Genomic DNA, 21,091 nt, shown 5'->3' with positions numbered 1-21,091 from the left:
TTACTGCGTTATATCCAAATTTGTGTTATATCGGATCATGTTATATCGGGGTAGAGGTGTATATAATATTATACTGATATATGGTTTGTATCAGTGTTTATTGATACAGAATGTATCTGTGTGTGAATATATATATACACGTCTGAAACAAGATGATATATATATCATATATATATATATGAATAAGACGTTTTGATTTTTTTTCCCTCAAGTATGACTCCTCACATTTATCCAAGTTTAAATTTCACTGCCCAATTTCCAATATGCTTAGATTCTTCAGGAGTCCGTCTAAATCCTCCTTAGTTTTTACCAACTGGGATGGGACATACTGTAATCTGATTTCACCACTTTTCTGCCCATTTCATTCATTACATCATTACAAAGTATTCTGATCAACACTGATCCCAACATCACTATTTTCCTTTCAGAGGAACAACTTTTCACAGAGGCTCTGTTCCCTCTCACTAAATCAGCTTTTAATCTACGACAGCACATTGCCCACTCATTCTGTAGTTATTTATTTCCCTTAATAGTCTCTTGTCAGAGACCTTGTCTCAAACCTTTAGAAAAGCCAAACAAATCATGTCAACTGGCTCTCCTCCATCACTATTCCACTTACTTTTTTCAAAGAATTCGAACAGTTAGTGAGACATGATTTACTCTCACTGAAGCCATGCTGTTTTAATCCTATTAATTTACACTTATCCAAGTATTACGTTACTCTGTCTTTAATATACTTTCTCAGTCAGTTTTCCCAGAACTGAGGTGAGGTTCATCACTCTGCAGTTCCTTCACTTAAGATGTAGTACCAGATTATCAACTTTCTTATTCCCTTGACATATGGGGAGTTCATAGCAAGAGTTATTGCAGACTGTTTTGTACCAACCAATGCTGAAACAGCCAAAACAGCTACTTCAACTATGTTATTTTCCTGGCACATCCCACTTACCCTGACTGTGGCCCTCTTATATCTCATTTCTTATCCATCTTCCCAGTTAATGTGTTAAAGAAACCCATTCCCCTTGCAAGGACTCATGCTTTGTGCTCATTGGGGATGGAATTTTCAAAAGGACTCATCATTATATTCACTCTGCTCCCACTGAGGTAAAACTTCAATGGGAGCAGTTAGGCCAATTCTGAGACCCAGATCCCTTGATTTCAATGGGAGTTAGGTGCCTAAATACCTTAGCGGATCTGGAACTGAGTTCCTCTCAAAATTCCACCCAGAAAGTGCATGTAAGCACCTCCTAGAGGGCTCAGAGACAATATTTTAATCTTAGAGACTAGTTACGGAAGAAGAAGACCCAAGAAAGGTTAATCAAAACCTAGTCTGTCTGCCAATCCCTCCCTTTTAACCAAAAGCTTCAAATCTTTTCAACACTCCAGTTTTAAGAATGAGAAGTACATGGAGGGAAAGCAATGCCCATTTCCCCCCACAACAGTGTACAACACTGCTTCAAGCTTTTCTGAATTTCCCCCCACAACACAGAGCACTGTGGATGTAGAATTCTAAGGAGATTGTCTTTTAAAATAGCATTTCATCACCATACATCTCATTTTCTTTAGTTATAAATATAATCTTTATTACTATCCTGTGCACAACACCACTTTCTTGATAATGTGACATAAATAATGTATAGAAAAGCTTCATTTAACTTTAGTGCTATTGAGATTTATTTCTGCAAAAGAGTTACATTTGGAAAGCCTGGATAGCTACTATTCCTTTTCACTTGCAGCTTCATATGGATGTCCCAATGAGGCTTTTAAATCTTAATTAAAGCTCACTTTTACTATGCACCTGTTTATGATTAGGCCTAAATTATAGTTTAATGCATGTTGCATTGTAATAAGACAATTTGCAAAGAAACTGTAAAGCACACCGAGGTCTCAGTGGTTGTGTTTTTTATGACTAACCACATAAAACTCAAGATTTTACTATTTACTATAGGCATAATAATAAAATCAATTTGTTGTCCTCATACAATTATATATATAGTACTAATACTATAGCATATCCTAGTAGCATCTTCCATAAATTAAACTGCAAAACAGATTCAATTTTAATCTGTAGCTGAAACAGATGAAAACAGAGGGGATGCTCACCAGTGTTGGTGGCTATTGTCATTGGTCCACATTGTGTTGCATCATCTTGTGACAATGATGGGATATAGCAAGAAGAAAAGAAAAAGTGCATCTGAAAATACTTCATGTTCCCAAGCAAAATCATAGCCACTGAAAGATTACATTTGTGGGTTCAGTTGGCACAGTTTGTGTGGACACATGCTTAGTATTCCTATCTCCCTTTGTTTTGATGCCAGCATTTATACTTTACCAGGATGGAGGATCTGTGACGAAAATGAGTTCAGTCACTTTTAGCTATTTTCTTAATTGGAGGAGAATTTTAAAAAGTAAAACATTTTTTTCCCTGTACCAATAACATTTTTACAACTTCTTCAGTTAAATAGGGCTACTGACAAAACTGGCTTTACAGATGCGACGTATCAAGAAAATACTCTTATTTTAAGGTTGCAAGTAGCCTTGTTTCTTCAGAGAAATTTGGTCTGGATTAGGCAGTTATGAGCATTTCACATAGAATGTTTGCTGTAGGAATAGGAACAGAATCCAGATCCAAATCTTATCCACTAAACTACAGTGACCCCCTGACAATTTGCTTCAGCTTTCTGTGTCTTAGTCACAATGAGTAAAAGTTTCAACATTTCCTAACCTGTGTCCCATTTTCCAAAGTCAAAAACAGATTAATAATACCTTAAGGAATATTTGGGGATTTAATTTCTTAGATGAAAACAACAGGGGGCGGGGGGAGGGAACAGAGATTCAATCTATAGGGTCATTAGGTTAATTCTAGTTATAAAAGGGATGGTTGAGTTTCTCAGATTAGGCAATATTCTTAAAAAATGATACTGTTTAGTTATTTGTCAAGAAATATGAAAGCTGATATTCAACCCACACAAAAAGGCTAAATTCCTCCCGGATATGAGAACATTACCTATAATGGAGTTGTGCCCGAGACAAATTGGTACCAATGTGCTTAACAGAGGAAAAGGTTGTAAATATACATAGATGAATAAATATATGTATTTGTATTTTTTTCTGGAATTAGAGAAATAACATGTATACCTCAAATTCTCCTTTACCTCCAAATTGGTGGGAAAAGGCCTGCCTTTGAAGAGAACCTATAGACAATCGGTATAATATTCCTTAAAAACAATTATTAGTTTTGCATTCATAAGATATGGAAGCTTTTCTGTTACACGTCTACTAAATGTATTATTTACCTATCTCAGAAGCAGCAACTGTGATGTTGTACCAAGGTGTTTCCTCTCTGTCAAAGATCTTGGCAGTCTTAATGTTTCCAGTGTTAGCATCAATGATGAAATACCTATCTTCTTCTGTATTATGGTCAATGAAATATCTATGAAGGAATAAAAAAGCATAAATGCACAGATCTACTCCTTGTGGCATATATAATTGCAGAGCTGAAGAAGGCTACAAAGGAATATAATATGGGTTAATTTGTAAGTCTTTAAAAATGGCGCAGATTTTTTAAAAGGTTAGGAGAAGTTCTATATTATCAAAGGATCCAAAATAAAATTACATTTATTTCTTATTTCATCATGCAACTTGATTTATTTATTCAAAACAAAATTTCCACAGGAATTTACAAGACACATTTTGCCAGGAGTTGATTTTTACATAGCAGGAAAAAAAAAGGTTAAATTCTATTATTAATTATTTGCTGTGACTGCAATCTCTCTTGTTTGCTTATTTCCTGTACCAATAGTGTAGCATGTCTCACTGATAATGAATTTTGAAACATGATGACGTAAGATATTTTACAACATTAAGGGTTGCTGGGATCAAAAATAGCTGATTCATGAAACTGCAAGTGACACTGGACTAGAAGCAGAACTAACCAAGCTTAACTGCCTTGGCTTGTTGGCATGTTTCCTAGCAGTGAAAGTGAGAGCCTTGAAGTAGGGAAAGAAAAACAACAACAACAAAACAGAGTGAGGGAACACAAAGAAAGAGATTGGCAAGCAATATTTTTCAATGTATAATTCATTCACGATTACTTTTAATAAATGTATCATTTACAGACTTCAGTCAAGCTTTCTTTCTAACTTCAGGCTTTTTCATAATCTCTGACGAAAAACAAAGGAAGAAGATACTGAATATCTCTTATGTACTGTAAGTGGTTCTTCAGATAGTTTATGACAGTCGTGCTGTAACTGTGATAGTTTGAACATACAGAAGTTATGTAGGTCAAAACAGTAGTTTTGACATACCACATCCAAAATGAAAAATATTTTCATTATGATTTATATATCCCTACAAACATGTATTGTACATTGCAGGATAATAAAATACATAGTCCCTATTCCAAGGAGTTTCTAATTTAAGAGTCTGGCTCCTGCAGACACTGAGTACTGGACACATTGCTTATAACCGAGAGGAGACCCATTATTGACTATTCACAGTAGTATGTACTACACTTAGTTTTGTTTGAACATGAACACTGTACTCTAGGATTAGATATAGTACAATAAGTACAGCTAGAGATGGGAGTAAATGAGATAAGGATTACAATGATAGGAACACATGGATGCTTATGGATAACTATCAAATCACTAGACAAACTATATCTATATTATACTTGATTTTCACAGCTGCATAACAAATGGTGGCTTTAGTTTTCAAAAGAGGAACAGCTTTGTCCACATCAATTACATATGGCGACAAAGCTCTGACCTTGTCTCAGTGGGCACCGCACTTCCTGGTGGATTACGCTAGCCTCAGAGGCTCACTGTGACCCTCCACATAGCCCTTCTTTCTCTAGAGGCAAGAGTCACAGCCTACTGAGCCATTTTCATCATAAGCCAGCAAGGGAGGTGAGGAGAAGCTACCTTCCCTCGCACAGTCTCTGTTGTCTCCCAGTCTCAGTGATTAGTTGGGGAGGGGAGGGGGAGCCCGGGCCCACGCTCTACTCCAGGCTCCAGCCCAGGAACCCTGATAGTAGCAGCTCTTGGTAGCTGGCTTTTTGGAAACAGGACGAGTACGATTCCCTGGGCCACTTCTCCACAGCAGCCCCCACTTCCTCAATATCTACATCACCCTTACCTCAGGCCTCCTTTCTTGTGCCTGATAAGGTTTGTTCAACTCCATTTCTCCAGCAGCATGACTTCCTCCTACAGCTCCCATCACACGCCCTCCACCTGACTAAGTGGGAGGCTTTTAACTAGTTTCAGCCAGCCCCTGATTGGCTTCAGGTGTCCCAATCAACCTAGCAGTCTCCACTTCTTTCTGGAAGGATCTTAATTGGCCCCAGGTGTCTTGCTTAACCTGGAACAACTGCCATTTGGTTACCATGGTAACAGGGATTTGTTTAGCCTGGGGCTAACATACCTGTTTCTCACTACTTTCCTATAGCCATCTGGCCTTGCCCCGTCACAATATGTATATTCTATGGGAGATTAAAGCACTCAGTGTTGAATGAATAATTTCATTTTTATTTTTATGTCACTTATGAAAATAATTTATTTCACTCACTGTTTCAGTTCACTTACTATGATATTAGAAGGACTTGTGGCACCTTAGAGACTAACCAATTTATTAGAGCATAAGCTTTCGTGAGCTACAGCTCACTTCCTCAGATGCATATCGTGGAAACTGCAGCAGGCTTTATATATACACAGAGAATATGAAACAATACCTATTCCCACCCCACTGTCCTGCTGGTAATAGCTTATCTAAAGTGATTTCCAGCACAAATCCAGGTTTTCTCACCCTCCACCCCCCCACACAAATTCACTCTCCTGCTGGTGATAGCCCATCCAAAGTGACAACTCTTTACACAATGTGCATGACAATCAAGCTGGGCTATTTCCTGCATAAATCCAGGTTCTCACATCCCCCCCACCCCCATACACACACAAACTCACTCTCCTGCTGGTAATAGCTCATCCAAACTGACCACTCTTCAAGTTAAAATCCAAGTTAAACCAGAACATCTGGGGGGGGGGGTAGGAAAAAACAAGAGGAAACAGGCTACCTTGCATAATGACTTAGCCACTCCAAGTCTCTATTTAAGCCTAAATTAATAGTATCCAATTTGCAAATGAATTCCAATTCAGCAGTTTCTCGCTGGAGTCTGGATTTGAAGTTTTTTTGTTTTAAGATAGCGACCTTCATGTCTGTGATCGCGTGACCAGAGAGATTGAAGTGTTCTGCATGCCTCCAGCTTTCACCCTGACCACACCACACGATCCATCGTCTACAGCCAAGCTCTGCGATACAACCGCATTTGCTCCAACCCCTCAGACAGAGACAAACACCTACAAGATCTCTGTCAAGCTTTCTTACAACTACAATACCCACCTGCAGAAGTAAAGAAACAGATTGATAGAGCCAGAAGAGTTCCCAGAAGTTACCTACTACAGGACAGGCCTAACAAAGAAAATAACAGAACGCCACTAGCCGTCACCTTCAGCCCCCAACTAAAACCCCTCCAACGCATTATTAAGGATCTACAACCTATCCTAAAGGATGACCCAACACTCTCACAAATCTTGGGAGACAGGTCAGTCCTTGCCTACAGACAGCCCCGCAACCTGAAGCAAATACTCACCAACAACCACATACCACACAACAGAACCACTAACCCAGGAACTTATCCTTGCAACAAAGCCCGTTGCCAACTGTGCCCACATATCTATTCAGGGGACACCATCACAGGGCCTAATAACATCAGCCACACTATCAGAGGCTCGTTCACCTGCACATCCACCAATGTGATATATGCTATCATGTGCCAGCAATGCCCCTCTGCCATGTACATTGGTCAAACTGGACAGTCTCTACGTAAAAGAATAAATGGACACAAATCAGATGTCAAGAATTATAACATTCATAAACCAGTCGGAGAACACTTCAATCTCTCTGGTCACGCGATCACAGACATGAAGGTCGCTATCTTAAAACAAAAAAACTTCAAATCCAGACTCCAGCGAGAAACTGCTGAATTGGAATTCATTTGCAAATTGGATACTATTAATTTAGGCTTAAATAGAGACTTGGAGTGGCTAAGTCATTATGCAAGGTAGCCTGTTTCCTCTTGTTTTTTCCTACCCCCCCCCCAGATGTTCTGGTTTAACTTGGATTTTAACTTGAAGAGTGGTCAGTTTGGATGAGCTATTACAAGCAGGAGAGTGAGTTTGTGTGTGTATGGGGGTGGGGGGGATGTGAGAACCTGGATTTATGCAGGAAATAGCCCAGCTTGATTGTCATGCACATTGTGTAAAGAGTTGTCACTTTGGATGGGCTATCACCAGCAGGAGAGTGAATTTGTGTGGGGGGGTGGAGGGTGAGAAAACCTGGATTTGTGCTGGAAATCACTTTAGATAAGCTATTACCAGCAGGACAGTGGGGTGGGAATAGGTATTGTTTCATATTCTCTGTGTATATATAAAGCCTGCTGCAGTTTCCACGATATGCATCTGAGGAAGTGAGCTGTAGCTCACGAAAGCTTATGCTCTAATAAATTGGTTAGTCTCTAAGGTGCCACAAGTCCTCCTTTTCTTTTTGCGAATACAGACTAACACGGCTGTTACTCTGAAACCTATGATATTAGAGAGAGAGAAAAGTTTTGAATCAACCCACAGTTGTATTTACTTTTTCTCTAGTTTTATTTACATACAGTTAGGGATGTATCTTTAAAAAAAAATATCTATTGGGTGGCTACATATTTTCATGGCAAAGGTAAGAGAAATTTTCTTTGGCATAAATAAATGGACTACTGGACTGTTCTTTCATCTTCCCTAATATCTTATATTGAGAGAGTGCGTTCCTGTCTTCTAAGAGTCCAGAGTCCTCCTTAAAACCACTTCTTGCTTAAAGATTTCCAATACTAATATTTTCATTGAGTTCTCCAAACTCCATGTGTCCCAATTGTCTCTTGTGTATCCTATCTAGAAGCATCTTACAAGTAGTTAGTGTAGCGTGGAGTCCCCCTGATTTCATGTGCAGAAGAAATGATGTGCAGAAGAAATGATGCATGCAGCACTAACTGTTTGCTGGACAGACTCTTAGATGGTAAACTCTTCACTTGTATTTTATAAGTATCTTGTCTCCTGTGTATGGTGAACCATTGTAGGTATGACCTGAAGACCATCCCAGTGCCAGAGAGCCAGTATCTGGTAGTGCGTTTCAGCTAGTCTGACCAGTTCAGTGTATCCCAATTAACTTATGTTATAATCTATGTCTAGTAGGTATTTTGTTACGCAGTGTTTCCCAAACTTGGGAAGCCGCAGACAATGGGCGCTGCGGGAAGCGGTGCAGGCCGAGGGACGTACTGGCCGCTGCTTCCCACAACCCCCATTGGCCAGGCACAGCGAACCGCGGCCAGTGGGAGCCACGATCAGCCAAACCTGCGGACGCAGCAGGTAAACAAACCAGCCTGGCCCACCAGGGGCTTTCCCTGAACAAGCGGCGTCCCAAGTTTGGGAAACACTGGTGTAAGGTATCATTAGAAAACCAATATGACAATAATCATTAATATTTTTGCGTGGTGTATGTATGATAAATTCCCCAAGGGCTGAACAAATGGGAAGGAAATATGGGACTAAAATGTGTTTGAACCAGAGAAGTCTGGGGAATGGGTAAACATGTTTTTTTTCCTAACAAAGGAAAGGTCGATGCCCCCCTCCAAGTGTAATCAGAGATAACTGGCAATCACAGTCAAGTGGCCATTCATTGGCATATCAGAGGCAGCAGGGGCAGATCAGTTTGCATTGCAGAAAGCACCAACAAGGAAGACAGCAGCCTGGAACCTTCTCCATCAGACACTATGGCACCTTTCCCTCACAGCAGGGCCACCGAACTTTGAGAAGGATACTGTAAAAGATCCGGACTCACCTGGCGGTGCCTCCTGCTAGTCTTTGGGAATTAGCTCTTTTCCAGCCTGGAGCACCATCTGGCCTCGTGTCCCTCACAGACCCTGGTGTCCCTTTCTCTGGGGTTTTGCCCCCTGGCAGTACCCCCACACTGCCTCTGAGTCCCCTTCCTGGGGAACCCCCAACCCACTATCCCCACCTTGCCTCAGTCTGGGCTACTGCCAATCATCACCAAGCCCCCGCTCCCTGGGGCAGACTGCAGTGTAAAGGCCACTCATCACAGGCAAGAGGGTTTGGACCTGTTGCCTTCCTCTGCCTCCCAGTACCTCTGTGGGCCTTGGACCAGGCCCTACAGCCTGGGGAGTTGCCAGCCTGGAGTGCCCCGGCTAAGCCTGCTCCTTCCCCAGCATTGCACCACCCTCAGTACCCTGTCAGGCAGGCAGGCCCTGCTCTCTCCCAGCCTGGAGAGAGATTCCTTGGGCCTCTGGCTCACAGCCTTTTTATACAGGCCAGCTGGGGCTGATTTGGGCATGGCCCAGTTGTGGCTGCTTCCCCAATCAGCCATCCCCAGCCACAGCCCTCTCCAGGGCTGCTTTTAACCCCTTCTATTTTAGGAGCAGGGTAGCCACCCCACTACAGATATATTTCAAAAGTTCACTGGACTATAAATGTCAGAGGCAAAGAACCCCAAGTTATCTTTCACCTAACAAACAAAGGAACCAAACACTTTGTATTTGGTGGGAGATCCAAAGGGCCCCAAAAGTACTGAGTACAATCCTGTTTAGCTTAAGCTACTGATTTTTGTCAGTCCCTTGAATGGACACTTTGCTGTACTTATAAAGTACTATGAATGCATACTATTGGTGCTCTAGAAATAAGCTTCCTGCCTCTTAATGACCAGATCCACTGGATTCAGGTTGATGACCAAATAGCTCCACTCATATAGCCTATTTTAGAGCTAGATGACTATACTTCACCTAGGTTTTTCAATTTCTTGGTCCAATCAACAACAACACAACCCAGAACAAACAACCAAACAAAAAACACCTTGCTGCTTATGACATTAATTAATTACATTGTTATTACTCTTAATAATACTAGTAATGAATGTTGGTGCTTCTGTAGAATAGAAAATGGGGATAGCATCATTGAAGTTCTAAAGCTTCATATTGTTTCTTCAAAACTGAATTTTTATCATAGATGAAACTAGATGCAACCTGCACCACCCTTTTGTCAGGAGGGGGTCTGTGCCCCAGAGGGGGATTCGCTGAAGAGAAGGTCAAATGGAATGTGAATCACTGTTTTCCTTGGGTCTTCTGACCCAGTTTCTGGTCACAGGGGATGGTGGCTGCACTGGCCAGCTCTATGTCTTTTAGTTGAGCAGCGGTTGCAGGTGTCCCCAGTTATCTTAAGAAAAGCAAAGTATATTTGCCATGAGGCAGAAAAAAAGAGAAGTTATAAAGAAAATAAGCAGTAAGCAGAATATTACCGTAGACAGATGTGAAAAGCAAAGTGAGTTAAGCTCTGAGCTTAGATACAGAAAATATTGGGCAAGGGAGATTTTCAAAAATACTAAGGATTTTAGAAACACAATCACTATTGATAGTCTTTCACTGAGATTTTTGCTTCTAAATCCCTTAGAAGCTTTTGCAAAATCTCGCTAAATTAACTGAAGATGCCGTATAATACCAAATCTGTCTCTCTGTCAAGCCAAACAAGCTGTCAGTTGGAGTTACTGCATGTCTCTCTCCAGTCATTTTGTTTTATTGAAAAACCTAGCTTTTCATCCTATCCTAACCCCTTTTATTGGCTTACACATTACATTATAGATAGTACAAACCCAGTTTGGTGTCTGTCTCATACCTCTCAACAGCTATGTACAATAAGAAATGTTCTTGTTCAATTGCCCCTTGTCATCTGGCATACATAGCTATCTGACCAAATAATCCTCCATAAATCATTTTTGAGACAGACCTGAGTTCACAACTCCCAATACATCTTTGACTTTACACATCAAAGCATGCTTAGCCAGACAACCCTTAGATAAACTGTTCATCCCCAAACCAAAAATATCACTCAAATAAATAGGTATCTTGGCATACCTATTAATCACACTATCCACAGACATACTATTATATAATTAAATAGCACTACAGTGATACCTATTGGGAGACTTGATTTGGCTTCAAATCGTAGCAGAGCCTCTTTCTTCACAAAAGACTCTCCGATTTAAAGCAAAGGTGAGAGGGAAGATATCTCAAACAGTAGCGCAGAAAAAAGTAAGTTATTCCTTTAAGTTTACTGCCTGTGATCAAAAGTTTGCACAAAGATTTTGATCAATACAAACCTTAAGGATACTGCAGCCTATTGTTTATGTAAGAATCAGTCACATAATACTGAGTGATGTGATGAGTATAACTAGCTTTGACTGGTGTCTTGAGCCTAACCTCAGTGGATGTGTTTTGATTTTAAAAGTGCATCTCAGAGGACTGGTAGATTGCCACCTCCACCCGCAAAATGGAGAAACAGGATCCCAAAAGGCCAAATTTCTACTTCTTAAGAAAATCTCCCACTGTTGTTAACTCTGTTTTGTCTCATGGCAGAAGTACTCCACCACTCTAGTGCGGACAGAAAGGGTATGTGTTTGTGTGGTGGGGGGAAAGCATAAGGAATCTTTGCTTCCTTGGAATTTCAATCTGCACATTCCTTTTAGGGTCATGGGCGAGGGGGTGTGGCCTCATTATCCACTAGAACTTAGCAGATCTGGATAGCCTTGCCTCAGGGGTGAACAATGTAATATACAACACTTCACAAAGGGTTGTAATAGATGTGCTGCCTATGCACTCCTGGGAAAGCTCCACATGGCCAGTTACGACAAGCAGTGCCAAACTGATGCAATCCAACCCAGAAAGATTTAAACCTGTACCCTCCCCCATCAGACCCTAGCAAAAGAAGGCAGCCTAAGGTTGACATCGGATTTCAAAAAAAAAAAAAAAAAAGAGTCCCCAGTCATCCTTACTGGTGGTCACTGGGGCTGAATCTGTATATGAACTCTAAATTGATGCAAGGGGTTTCACAATCTTAAATATAGATAGAAGTAACTGTTTGGCTCTAAAGGAAGGAAACTGGTAATATTGAGGCTTTCAGGCCTCAAGAAGGGTTATTGAATGTGAAGATTCAAGAGAGAGTGGTTAGATCTTATATCCACAGTCCTCCATGTCCACCTGGTTTGAGTCTAAACACATTTAATCAGTGAATGATAGTCATTTCACCTGGGTGACCTCAAAGATTTAAAAGCCATTGTTTACTTTATTGGCAAAATCAGGTTTGAGCAGAGTCTTTCCTGTCATCCTCATGCATTCAAATTACAAGATATTTCTAATGTTCTTCTGGAAAGAAGTTGTGTGCCAGTTGAAGGCAATGGTGCTTAACATCCGCATTGTCCCCAAGAAAATATAAAAGATTATGGATTTTTCTCATCAGGCAAGACTAAAACTCAGGAGACTGTAATCCTATCCAGTTCTAAATTGGTACTGATGAGAGACTGAGGATTGTTCTAGTCACTGTCCTGCCTTAAGTATACAAAAAGGTCTGAGGATAGATAAACTGGCTTAGATATCTAACAGGCTTTACAAGTTGATTAGATTCAATACAATCAAGTCTTGGAATAAATTTCAAGTGACCTGAACATTTCGGAGTATGCTTGGGCACTGTCAGAGAGCTGGGTGCTCCAGCTGCAGCTAGCCACAGCTTGCTGGTCAGAAGACAGAACCTTCATTAAACATTACTAGAGCTCCTCAAATGTGGACAAATACAACTCGGCAGATGCAGCCTTCAGATGCCCCTCCCAAATGTGAAAAACTATGTGGCATTAGCCCACCATGTATAAAAACAGATTACTTTTCATTCTGAGAAAATAGAATGCTGTTTCTATGAGGGGAAAAAACATTTTTCCCACACTCACTTTTATTCACTGACAACTTCTACACATCTTTCCTACCCTTGATCATGTGTACTCTATTATCTTGCTTTTCTAGGAAAAGATTTGCTTCCGCATTTTCTTTCTTCACCTTTGCATGGACAGGAAAGCCTGTAAGGACCTAAGTTAGAAGCCAAAGCAAGATGAAGATCTCTCTTATTTTACTAAAAAGAAAAGGAGTACTTGTGGCACCTGAGAGACTAACAAATTTATTTGAGCATAAGCTTTCGTGAATGCATCCGATGAAGTGAGCTGTAGCTCACGAAAGCTCATGCTCAAATAAATTGGTTAGTCTCTCAGGTGCCACGAGTCCTCCTTTTCTTTTTGCGAATACAGACTAACATGGCTGCTACTCTGAAACCTGTCTTATTTTACTGATTTCACTGAATTCTTCAGAGAATTACTCCTGCTGCAATGGCGCTTTAAATAGGTGTATTGATACTGAGCATCTCACTGTTATATTCAGAATCCCCCTTTTTCAGCGAAATAAATATTTTACTCAGGTTCCAGTGCTGCTAGGTAAGTACCAATATTGAGTTCAGTAAATACCAGACCCAGGCTCCATCCCAAGGAACTTACACACTAAATGTGATTTTAATAACATATTTACTCATTGCTTTTGGACGTATATACACAAAATAGCAGAATAAGTCATATAAGAATAAGTTTATATATTCATATTTGTTTATTACAGATTGGTGAAGCTCAATCCTTCAGATCAAATCATGTCTAGATTTTGGGGACACTCAGATATATTACCTGAGTCTTAATGCTATACGCAAGTTTTACTCCAGTGTAATTATGCTGAAGTTAGTGCAATTCCACCAGCACAGAGTGAAAATTCAGGCCCTTGGAACTCCAACAGAGAAACAAACTGTCAGTTTTGCTGTCAAAACTATGGATAAGGGAAGAAACAATTCTGGTTGCTGAGAAATTTTGACCACCTTGTACTCGAAATCTGTGATGTGATAGCATCTTTTGGACTTATAAACTGCTGTTACGTATGCGTAGCAGAGATAGAGCACACAGCTTGACCTAGCCCAATAATATTTTGGGTATCTACAGGGAAGGAGCAGCAATTGGATGAGAGCTGCTTCTGTTCCAACACTGTCAGTAAAGAGATGTACGCTGCAGCCCTGGGGAAGACCCACAGCAATTCAGACAAAGCAAAAGACTTCTAGTCTTCAGCCAGGCAAAATAGAGTGCTCTTCATATATTTTGATTTACAGACAACCTTGTAGACCTTGGGAAAAATAATATTGAGGGAAAAGAGAGGGCAAAGATGTAACATGAGAGGAAAAGAAGGCCCCTGCCTTCTCTGCTTGTATGGATCTGCACACAAGAACTGGGTGATTTTTTCCGGAAAAAAATGCAGATCCATCGACACCGAACTGTTGTGTGAATGCATGTTGGTTTTGCCAAATTGTTCATGTCAAAAAAACCAGGACACAAAAATGCCAAAATTGTAAAAAATGTTGAAATGAAAAGTTAAAAAAGACAATGTTTTGATTTTTTTAATTCAAAATAACTTTTCATTTGAAAATATGCTTCAATGTTATTTATTTATTTAAAGGAACCACTCAAAATACAACCATTTGTTTTGGGTTGACTGATTTTTTTTCCTTTGACCCAAGACCATTTTTATTTATTTATTCTTCAATTCACATAAATTTTTGAAAATAATTGGTTTTGGGTCAACCCATTATTTTTCCCTCTGATTTTTTTTGGAATTGCCTTAAAACAAAACAAAAATCAGTTATTTGCATAGCTCTACTGTACACTGAAACTCCTGCAGAGATATACAGAGTGGGAAAACTTTACAGTCCATCTGTCAGAGCTTTGGTACCATCCTGCTCACTGTTTCATCCTAGTGCCTTACAAATTTTATGAGTAAACATAAGGAAGAATCTCTACCTTTTTATCGGCCCTTTGCTTTGCACCAAAGTAGGTTCTGCAGCAGCCAACAGGGTGATTCCCATATATTACCCAGATTCATAAAAATACAACAGGGTGATCCCCGTAGCACAGATTCATAAAACAGAGCCAAAGTGATATATTCAATACAGAACACAGACAGAAAACAGTTCATTCTCTATACTACACCATGATTTAAAATATCAGACTGACCCTTTTCCGCATATACATTATATCATCACTTCTGACTGTAGTAAGGACCTTCTGTTGACTTCTCTTCTCATTCATACACTGTGTTCCATATTAGCCAAGTATTTTTGTTGTTGTTGACCTTATTCTCACACAGTGATTACACACAGCTTTCCAGATTACAGTAAGGATCCTTCCACTAACCCTACATCTCCATATTGAGCCTGTGCTCCCACAGTTCACAGACTACATTCCATAATATAATAGCTTCTACTGTTCCAGCATGTACTGGACCTACTTTATGTAGGGCTTTTCACTGTACTCTTTACTTACGGCATTCCAGACTATTATCGGAGCTTTTTATTGCACTGATGATGTAATGTGTTTCAATCTTATATTAGGTGCCTGTCACTCCATTGTTTATGTGTATTGTGCGCCTAACTGGAATAGGAGATGCTATTCTATCATTTATATATTGTGGCCTAATTTATCAATGGAAACCTTCACTCCATTAATATGCTGCATTCCGTATTTAATATGAGTTTTTTTTCTCCATCAGCATAGCATGTACTGTAATATAAAAAGAGTAATAACTGATTCTGAACAGTGTGTTTGCCATAGAACCCACTTGAGCAAGCAGTTCCTGCTCCCTGTTCTGCTTCCTCTTGCAGTGTGGGCATGCAAGAGGGTGTAGGTCAGGATGTTTACCAGGTCACCGAAGCTCATTAGACCTGTCTTCCCAAAGACATGTAAGATAACTGATCCTGTGCAATTTAGCTTTGTCTGTTTGTTTGGTTTTTTTCGAAGGGTGAAGCTAGAATAGTTAGCTTTCATTCTCTTCCCTATTTATCAGCAGTGGGTTTTAGGAAAACCAGCTACTAGGCAGGGAAGAAAAAACTATAAGAACATAATTCTTGCAACATTCATTTCATTTCCAAACCCACACTATAGATCCCTCACATACTCACTGCTAAGATTCTGATACTGAACCAGATCCTACTTTGTGTAAGCAAAGGTTTGGCTATAGGTTCCTCAAATCAAAAATTAAGGAGGGTTCAGAATGTGAGGGGATGCTTTTGTTCCATCTCTAATAAATATACATTTTTGTATTTAGGAATGTAAATATAATCCAGCTCAAGATCATTAAAGTTCTTAAAGGTCACAAAAAGAATGTTAGTAGTACACTGAATTTCAAGAGGATATACTCTTTGTTACAATATGAATCTCAGTGTTCCTTTTAAAATATCAATTTTTTTCCTGGCTCTCTGAAGTATGATACCATATAATTTGATAAATCATCCCTATATTCTACTAGCAATGCAGCAAAGGTTAAAATAGGTTCCTGCATCTGCTCCATTATTTGAAACCCAAATTAATTTCCCTATATAATGTTAATTTTGTAATCCTGTGACTAAGTAATGTATTATTTAATTAGTAGGTTATTTGAAAGCTCCAAACAGAAGGTTAGCAATTTAATCCAGACTAAGTTGACGCAAATCTGAGTTCATTACAGCGCCGATATCACTCAGTGGCTGGAAAGCAGGTTCTTCTACTCTGTAACAGAGTAGGTATCTTAACCACTATCATATATCATCCATTATGAGGTAACACTACGCGACAGTTAGACAAAGCAGAAAGGCAAAAGCAGCCGGGAGACTCTACTACATGCTCTACTAACTTCCCATAAAATGAGCAGTCTGAAGCTTACAGAAAAGCTTTTCCAATTTTGTAGGTTTCCTTAATCTGGTTAATGCTTTCTACTTTTCCTGGAAATAAAGCAGCTGCTTTGTATAAAAGGCAACTGAACCATACGGCCCAATTTACTCCATATCTAAATCTTCCATGTGCTATTCTGTTTTAGCTATAGTGGCAAGAGTCAGGTTGGAGGGGAAGGAAAGAAAGAAGTTTATTTTCTAGTGCATTCAGGAAGATACTCAGACTACTTCAATTTCCTATTGTTAATCAAGCTCTGCACTGACTAATGAAGTTAATTATAGCAAAGTGGAATTCCGAGTGGTTTGGTTCAACATGAAAATGCTGTGAATTTCAAAACACTAATACAGTGAACCTGCCCTAATCAGCCATGGAAGGATCTAACAAAAGTCAGTCACTTAGAAGAGTCAATTTTAAGCAAACAATTATGGAAATTATATAGAAAAGCACGAGATGTTTATATTTGTTGTTATTTGTGTTACAGTGGCACATAGAGAGCAAATCACGATTAGGACCCTTTGTACGAGGGACCATCTGTTCAAACAGCCAGTAGGAGACAATCCTTGCTCTGAACAGCTTACAATCTAATTTAAAGTAGGACAAAACAAATGTGTCTAACAGCTGATTGGAGGAAATCTTAAAATTTGTTTTTTAAAACAGTGAGTTGAATCCTGGAAATAATGTAAAATTCACTACATGAAAAATATTTGTTAACTAATATCGTATTTCTAGAAGGCTTTGTATTCTCAGCATTTACACTAACTACATGGTATGAACCAAACTACCACCATGCTTTGCACTCTTGCCAAGCTTATTGTGAACGGTATGTAACCCTGTGTATGCAGAACCTTTCAGAAGTGATGCAAAATATAAACAGGGTGCTAGGATAATTGGGATAGGAGTCCTTAACTAAATAAAAAGCTATAAATAATTGGTGATTTGGCCCTCCCAAAATAAATAAAAAACAGACAAATCCAAAAATATATAATGAGTGAATGGAGAGAAACAGATGGATGGATAGAGATATAAGATTTCATTTGCTTACTTTTATAATTTGTAAGGCACAGAGCTGAGCACAGTAAAATGTCTAGATAAAGTAAATTGGGTACGTTAAAAAGAAAGAAATAAGGTCATTGATTTTCCCAAGCACAGAAACCACTGACAATTAAAAAAAATATTGCATTTTGAAACTGGTACAGAAGATGATGGTTAATCATCACCAATTTGAAGAAGGAGGTATATAAAGATTGTGATGATATTGTGGATGGAAAAAATAGTAGAATGTCCTCCTCTACGTCAACTACAGTGTCAGTACTAGCAATGTTTAACTGCATGTACAATTTGACACAGCAGCAGCATCTTTCGATTTAGACTTATGTGAAAAATAAGAAATGTTATGTGGGAACAACAGTGATGCAATATGGAGGAAAGGATCTCCCACCTCCTAACAGCAGATAACAATATCTGTATTTGGTCACCTGCTGCTTGGCTTTATTGCTAAGAATTTTTTTAAAAATATTTCTCCTCGGGACAGTTATTTGCTATAATCAGTCTTCTGATCCTTACTCTGTCCACAGTGATCATTCTTGCCACCAGAATAAAGTGTAACTTAATTGGGTAGTAAATAAATTGTATCATTAAACCAGCAGGTAATAAATTAATAATAATATGCTTGAAACCATGTTTGTCTAAAGCTATATCAACCTCAGTAATGGCAGTGTCCCTATAAAATGGAAAGGACATACAACTGGATTAGGAAACACTGTGAAGAAAGTCATTGCTCTTTAATTATACTGTGGACTAGTATCATTCTATAATGGATCTAAGTAACTTAATTGACTGGTAGCTAGCACTGTAGATGGATCAGCTGTGGAACACATACCTTCATCTATGCGGTACACAGGCTGTAGATTTTGTATTTTCTAGTAAATCAATGTCAAGCAAAGTAGTTTTTGTTTGATTGTTTTAAACTAGCGTTCTGTGGGGATGAACATGGAGAAGGTAATCCTATTCTCCTCCTCTCAACAGGCTCACCCCTGAATTTTAAGACTTTAATCAAACAGCTCTTATTAAAGTTAATGGGAGTTTTATGGCTATATTTCAAACATATTGGGTAAGTCAGTAACTTGCCCTCCACACCATGGCAGGGGAATAAGGGAATCCTTTACTTCCCTCCACTGATGGCCTGCATCATGGGTAGTTTCCACAGAACTGCAATTTCCCTCTGTTCAGGTAGGTAAGAAATAAGGAGAGAGATTTGACTCTCCTCCCCAGTGTGACAACAAGCATAGAGGGGAAGGCAATATGCACCAGGCAAAGTGCTCATTTCTGTTCTGCTCATGGGGCAGCACAAGTATGTGTCACCCGTTACTCAGAGCAGTCACAAAGCCACAATTCAGCCCTTTAAATATTAAAGCCCTGTGACAGAAACTAAAAGGTAAGTCAGCACTCTGACCACTTAGGCACCAATCAGACCCCCTGGAGACGGCTGATTGGATAACTAGCTGGAAATCCCCAATCAGGCTGAGAAGGGTGTTGAACCAGAAGCTTATTATTATAAAAGGAGGTACAGGAAGGAAATGAAGGAGTGCACCTGGGCTAGCTGAGCCCTGTATGCTCTGAGATTTTCAGGAAGGGAGGGCTTTTCCTGTGGGAAAGGGCCAAAGGGCCAGAAGCACCATAAATACTTTGCTGTGTGAGACTGCACGGGGGATAGTGGCAGGACTATAAATAAACTCACATGAAGTTGACACCTACTGATAGAGTTTGAGAGGTTTCTGGGGTATCAGGGGATGGGGATGAAGCCTGCACAGTTACAAGCCCCTTAATATGTTGTGTGTGGGCATCAGATGGTTCAATATTGGGATGTACACACTTTCACCTCTTGAATTCTGGCTCAAATACAACCCAAAGCTACCATGACAGAAATTGTTACCAGATGATGGTTGCTCGGGTGACTATATGTGAAATGAGTTTGATGGCTAGTCCAGCTATTAGAAGACAGGTATTTCCATAACAAAAACTACCATCACAATTGACACCCATTTTGGTACTCTCAGAGTGATGGATAAAGAGAGGTTGGACAATGAACTTTCCTCTCACGCCTAACAATGTTTCCTACAGGTCAGGATTGAATCCCTAGTAGGGCAGTAAGGGGGCATTTGCACCGCTGCTGTCCCTGCTAAACCTCTACTATGGATAAAGAGAGGGTTTCAATGTCCAAGGTAGTCAATCCAGCTCCTTCCACAAGCATATCTTTCATATCGGGAAAAAACATTAAAAGAGAGAGAAATGGAAGAAAGAGTGAGGAAATAAAGGGAATAAGATGAATGAGGAAAATGATAAGAAAGAATAGGGCTCAGGCAGGGGTGAGCAAAAATTAGGTTCAGTTATTGAAAGAATTTGAATAATTTATGTTGTCACCTCAGCCACTTGTTTCAAGCTGCTAGTGAAAAAGATGCCAAAGGGCTGGATCCACTACCAGGACTGGTGCCAGCTGTTTCTCCAACTAGTTTCCCACTCTACTCACCAAACCTGCTGCCATTTTCCTTCTCAGCCTTTCACAACTTGCAATGGCTTCTCTCCTACCACCTTCCTCTGACTCTTCTCTAGACAAAATTTTCTTAACTGTTGAAAACTGTTGAGGGGTGGTGGATCTTCATTTGGCTTCCCTGTTCTCAGGCCAGCAAGAAAGCTAATCTCTATGTTGCTCCATGCTATGGGGTCACAGGTTCATCTTCCTTACAGCCATTGTCATTTAGCTGACTTAGAAAGCGACTCATCTCTTAGTCTAGTTAATTTTACTAGTTAACATACTAATGTTATGATTTAGACAATAACATGATAACCCACAGTTTAAATTAATTATCTTAGCATTATCAAATTGTGGATACTGATTGTTGGATACCAAACACTTCTGAGAGTTGGAGTATCAGCACAAAAACAGGTTTCAGAATCATAAAAAATTAGGAGTTTATAACATTCCATGGTAATTGTTCCACTGTATTGAGAGTATCATATTCATACAGTAGGCTTTAACTAAAATTGTGCATGTCCAATTAACTTCAGAAAGACTGATTGCCATTTACTTTCTCATATAATGATGCAAGGGATTTACAATTCATTCATAAAAAGGATTAGGCTACCAAACATGTAGTCATATGGGAATTATTTTTTTCTAAAAGATCTGAATTCCAACCTTAGATATTTGTTTGTTTATCTAGGGAATTATCATACTTTTTATTTGAAAAGAACCACACTTCCTTATATAAAGCAACACAAGAACTACCACTGTATTCCTCAGTATGGCCTAAAACATATAGAGTAACTCTGCTGTAAACCAGGAATGGATCCAAGCCAAAATTTTAGCTATGACCAGCAACCCTCT

General features: G+C 39.5%; 1 protein-coding gene across 4 annotated transcripts in view; it reads right to left on the bottom strand.

Moving 5' to 3' along the window:
- CDH18 (cadherin 18) overlaps positions 1-21,091 on the bottom strand; it is an 849,773-nt gene that overhangs the window by 51,760 nt on the left and 776,922 nt on the right. For all 4 annotated transcript variants that reach the window (XM_084618628.1, XM_084618629.1, XM_084618630.1 and 1 more), the window contains one exon: positions 3,297-3,433. In XM_084618628.1, the coding sequence (XP_084474754.1) occupies positions 3,297-3,433 (137 nt within the window). The remainder of the gene's footprint in view (positions 1-3,296; positions 3,434-21,091) is intronic.

Source organism: Lepidochelys olivacea (assembly GCF_965140295.1).
Source record: "Lepidochelys olivacea isolate rLepOli2 genome assembly, chromosome: 2".
Classification (NCBI taxonomy): domain Eukaryota; kingdom Metazoa; phylum Chordata; order Testudines; family Cheloniidae; genus Lepidochelys; species Lepidochelys olivacea.
The sequence above is the reverse complement of the archived record's forward strand: the minus strand, read 5'-3'. Positions and strand labels throughout refer to the sequence as shown.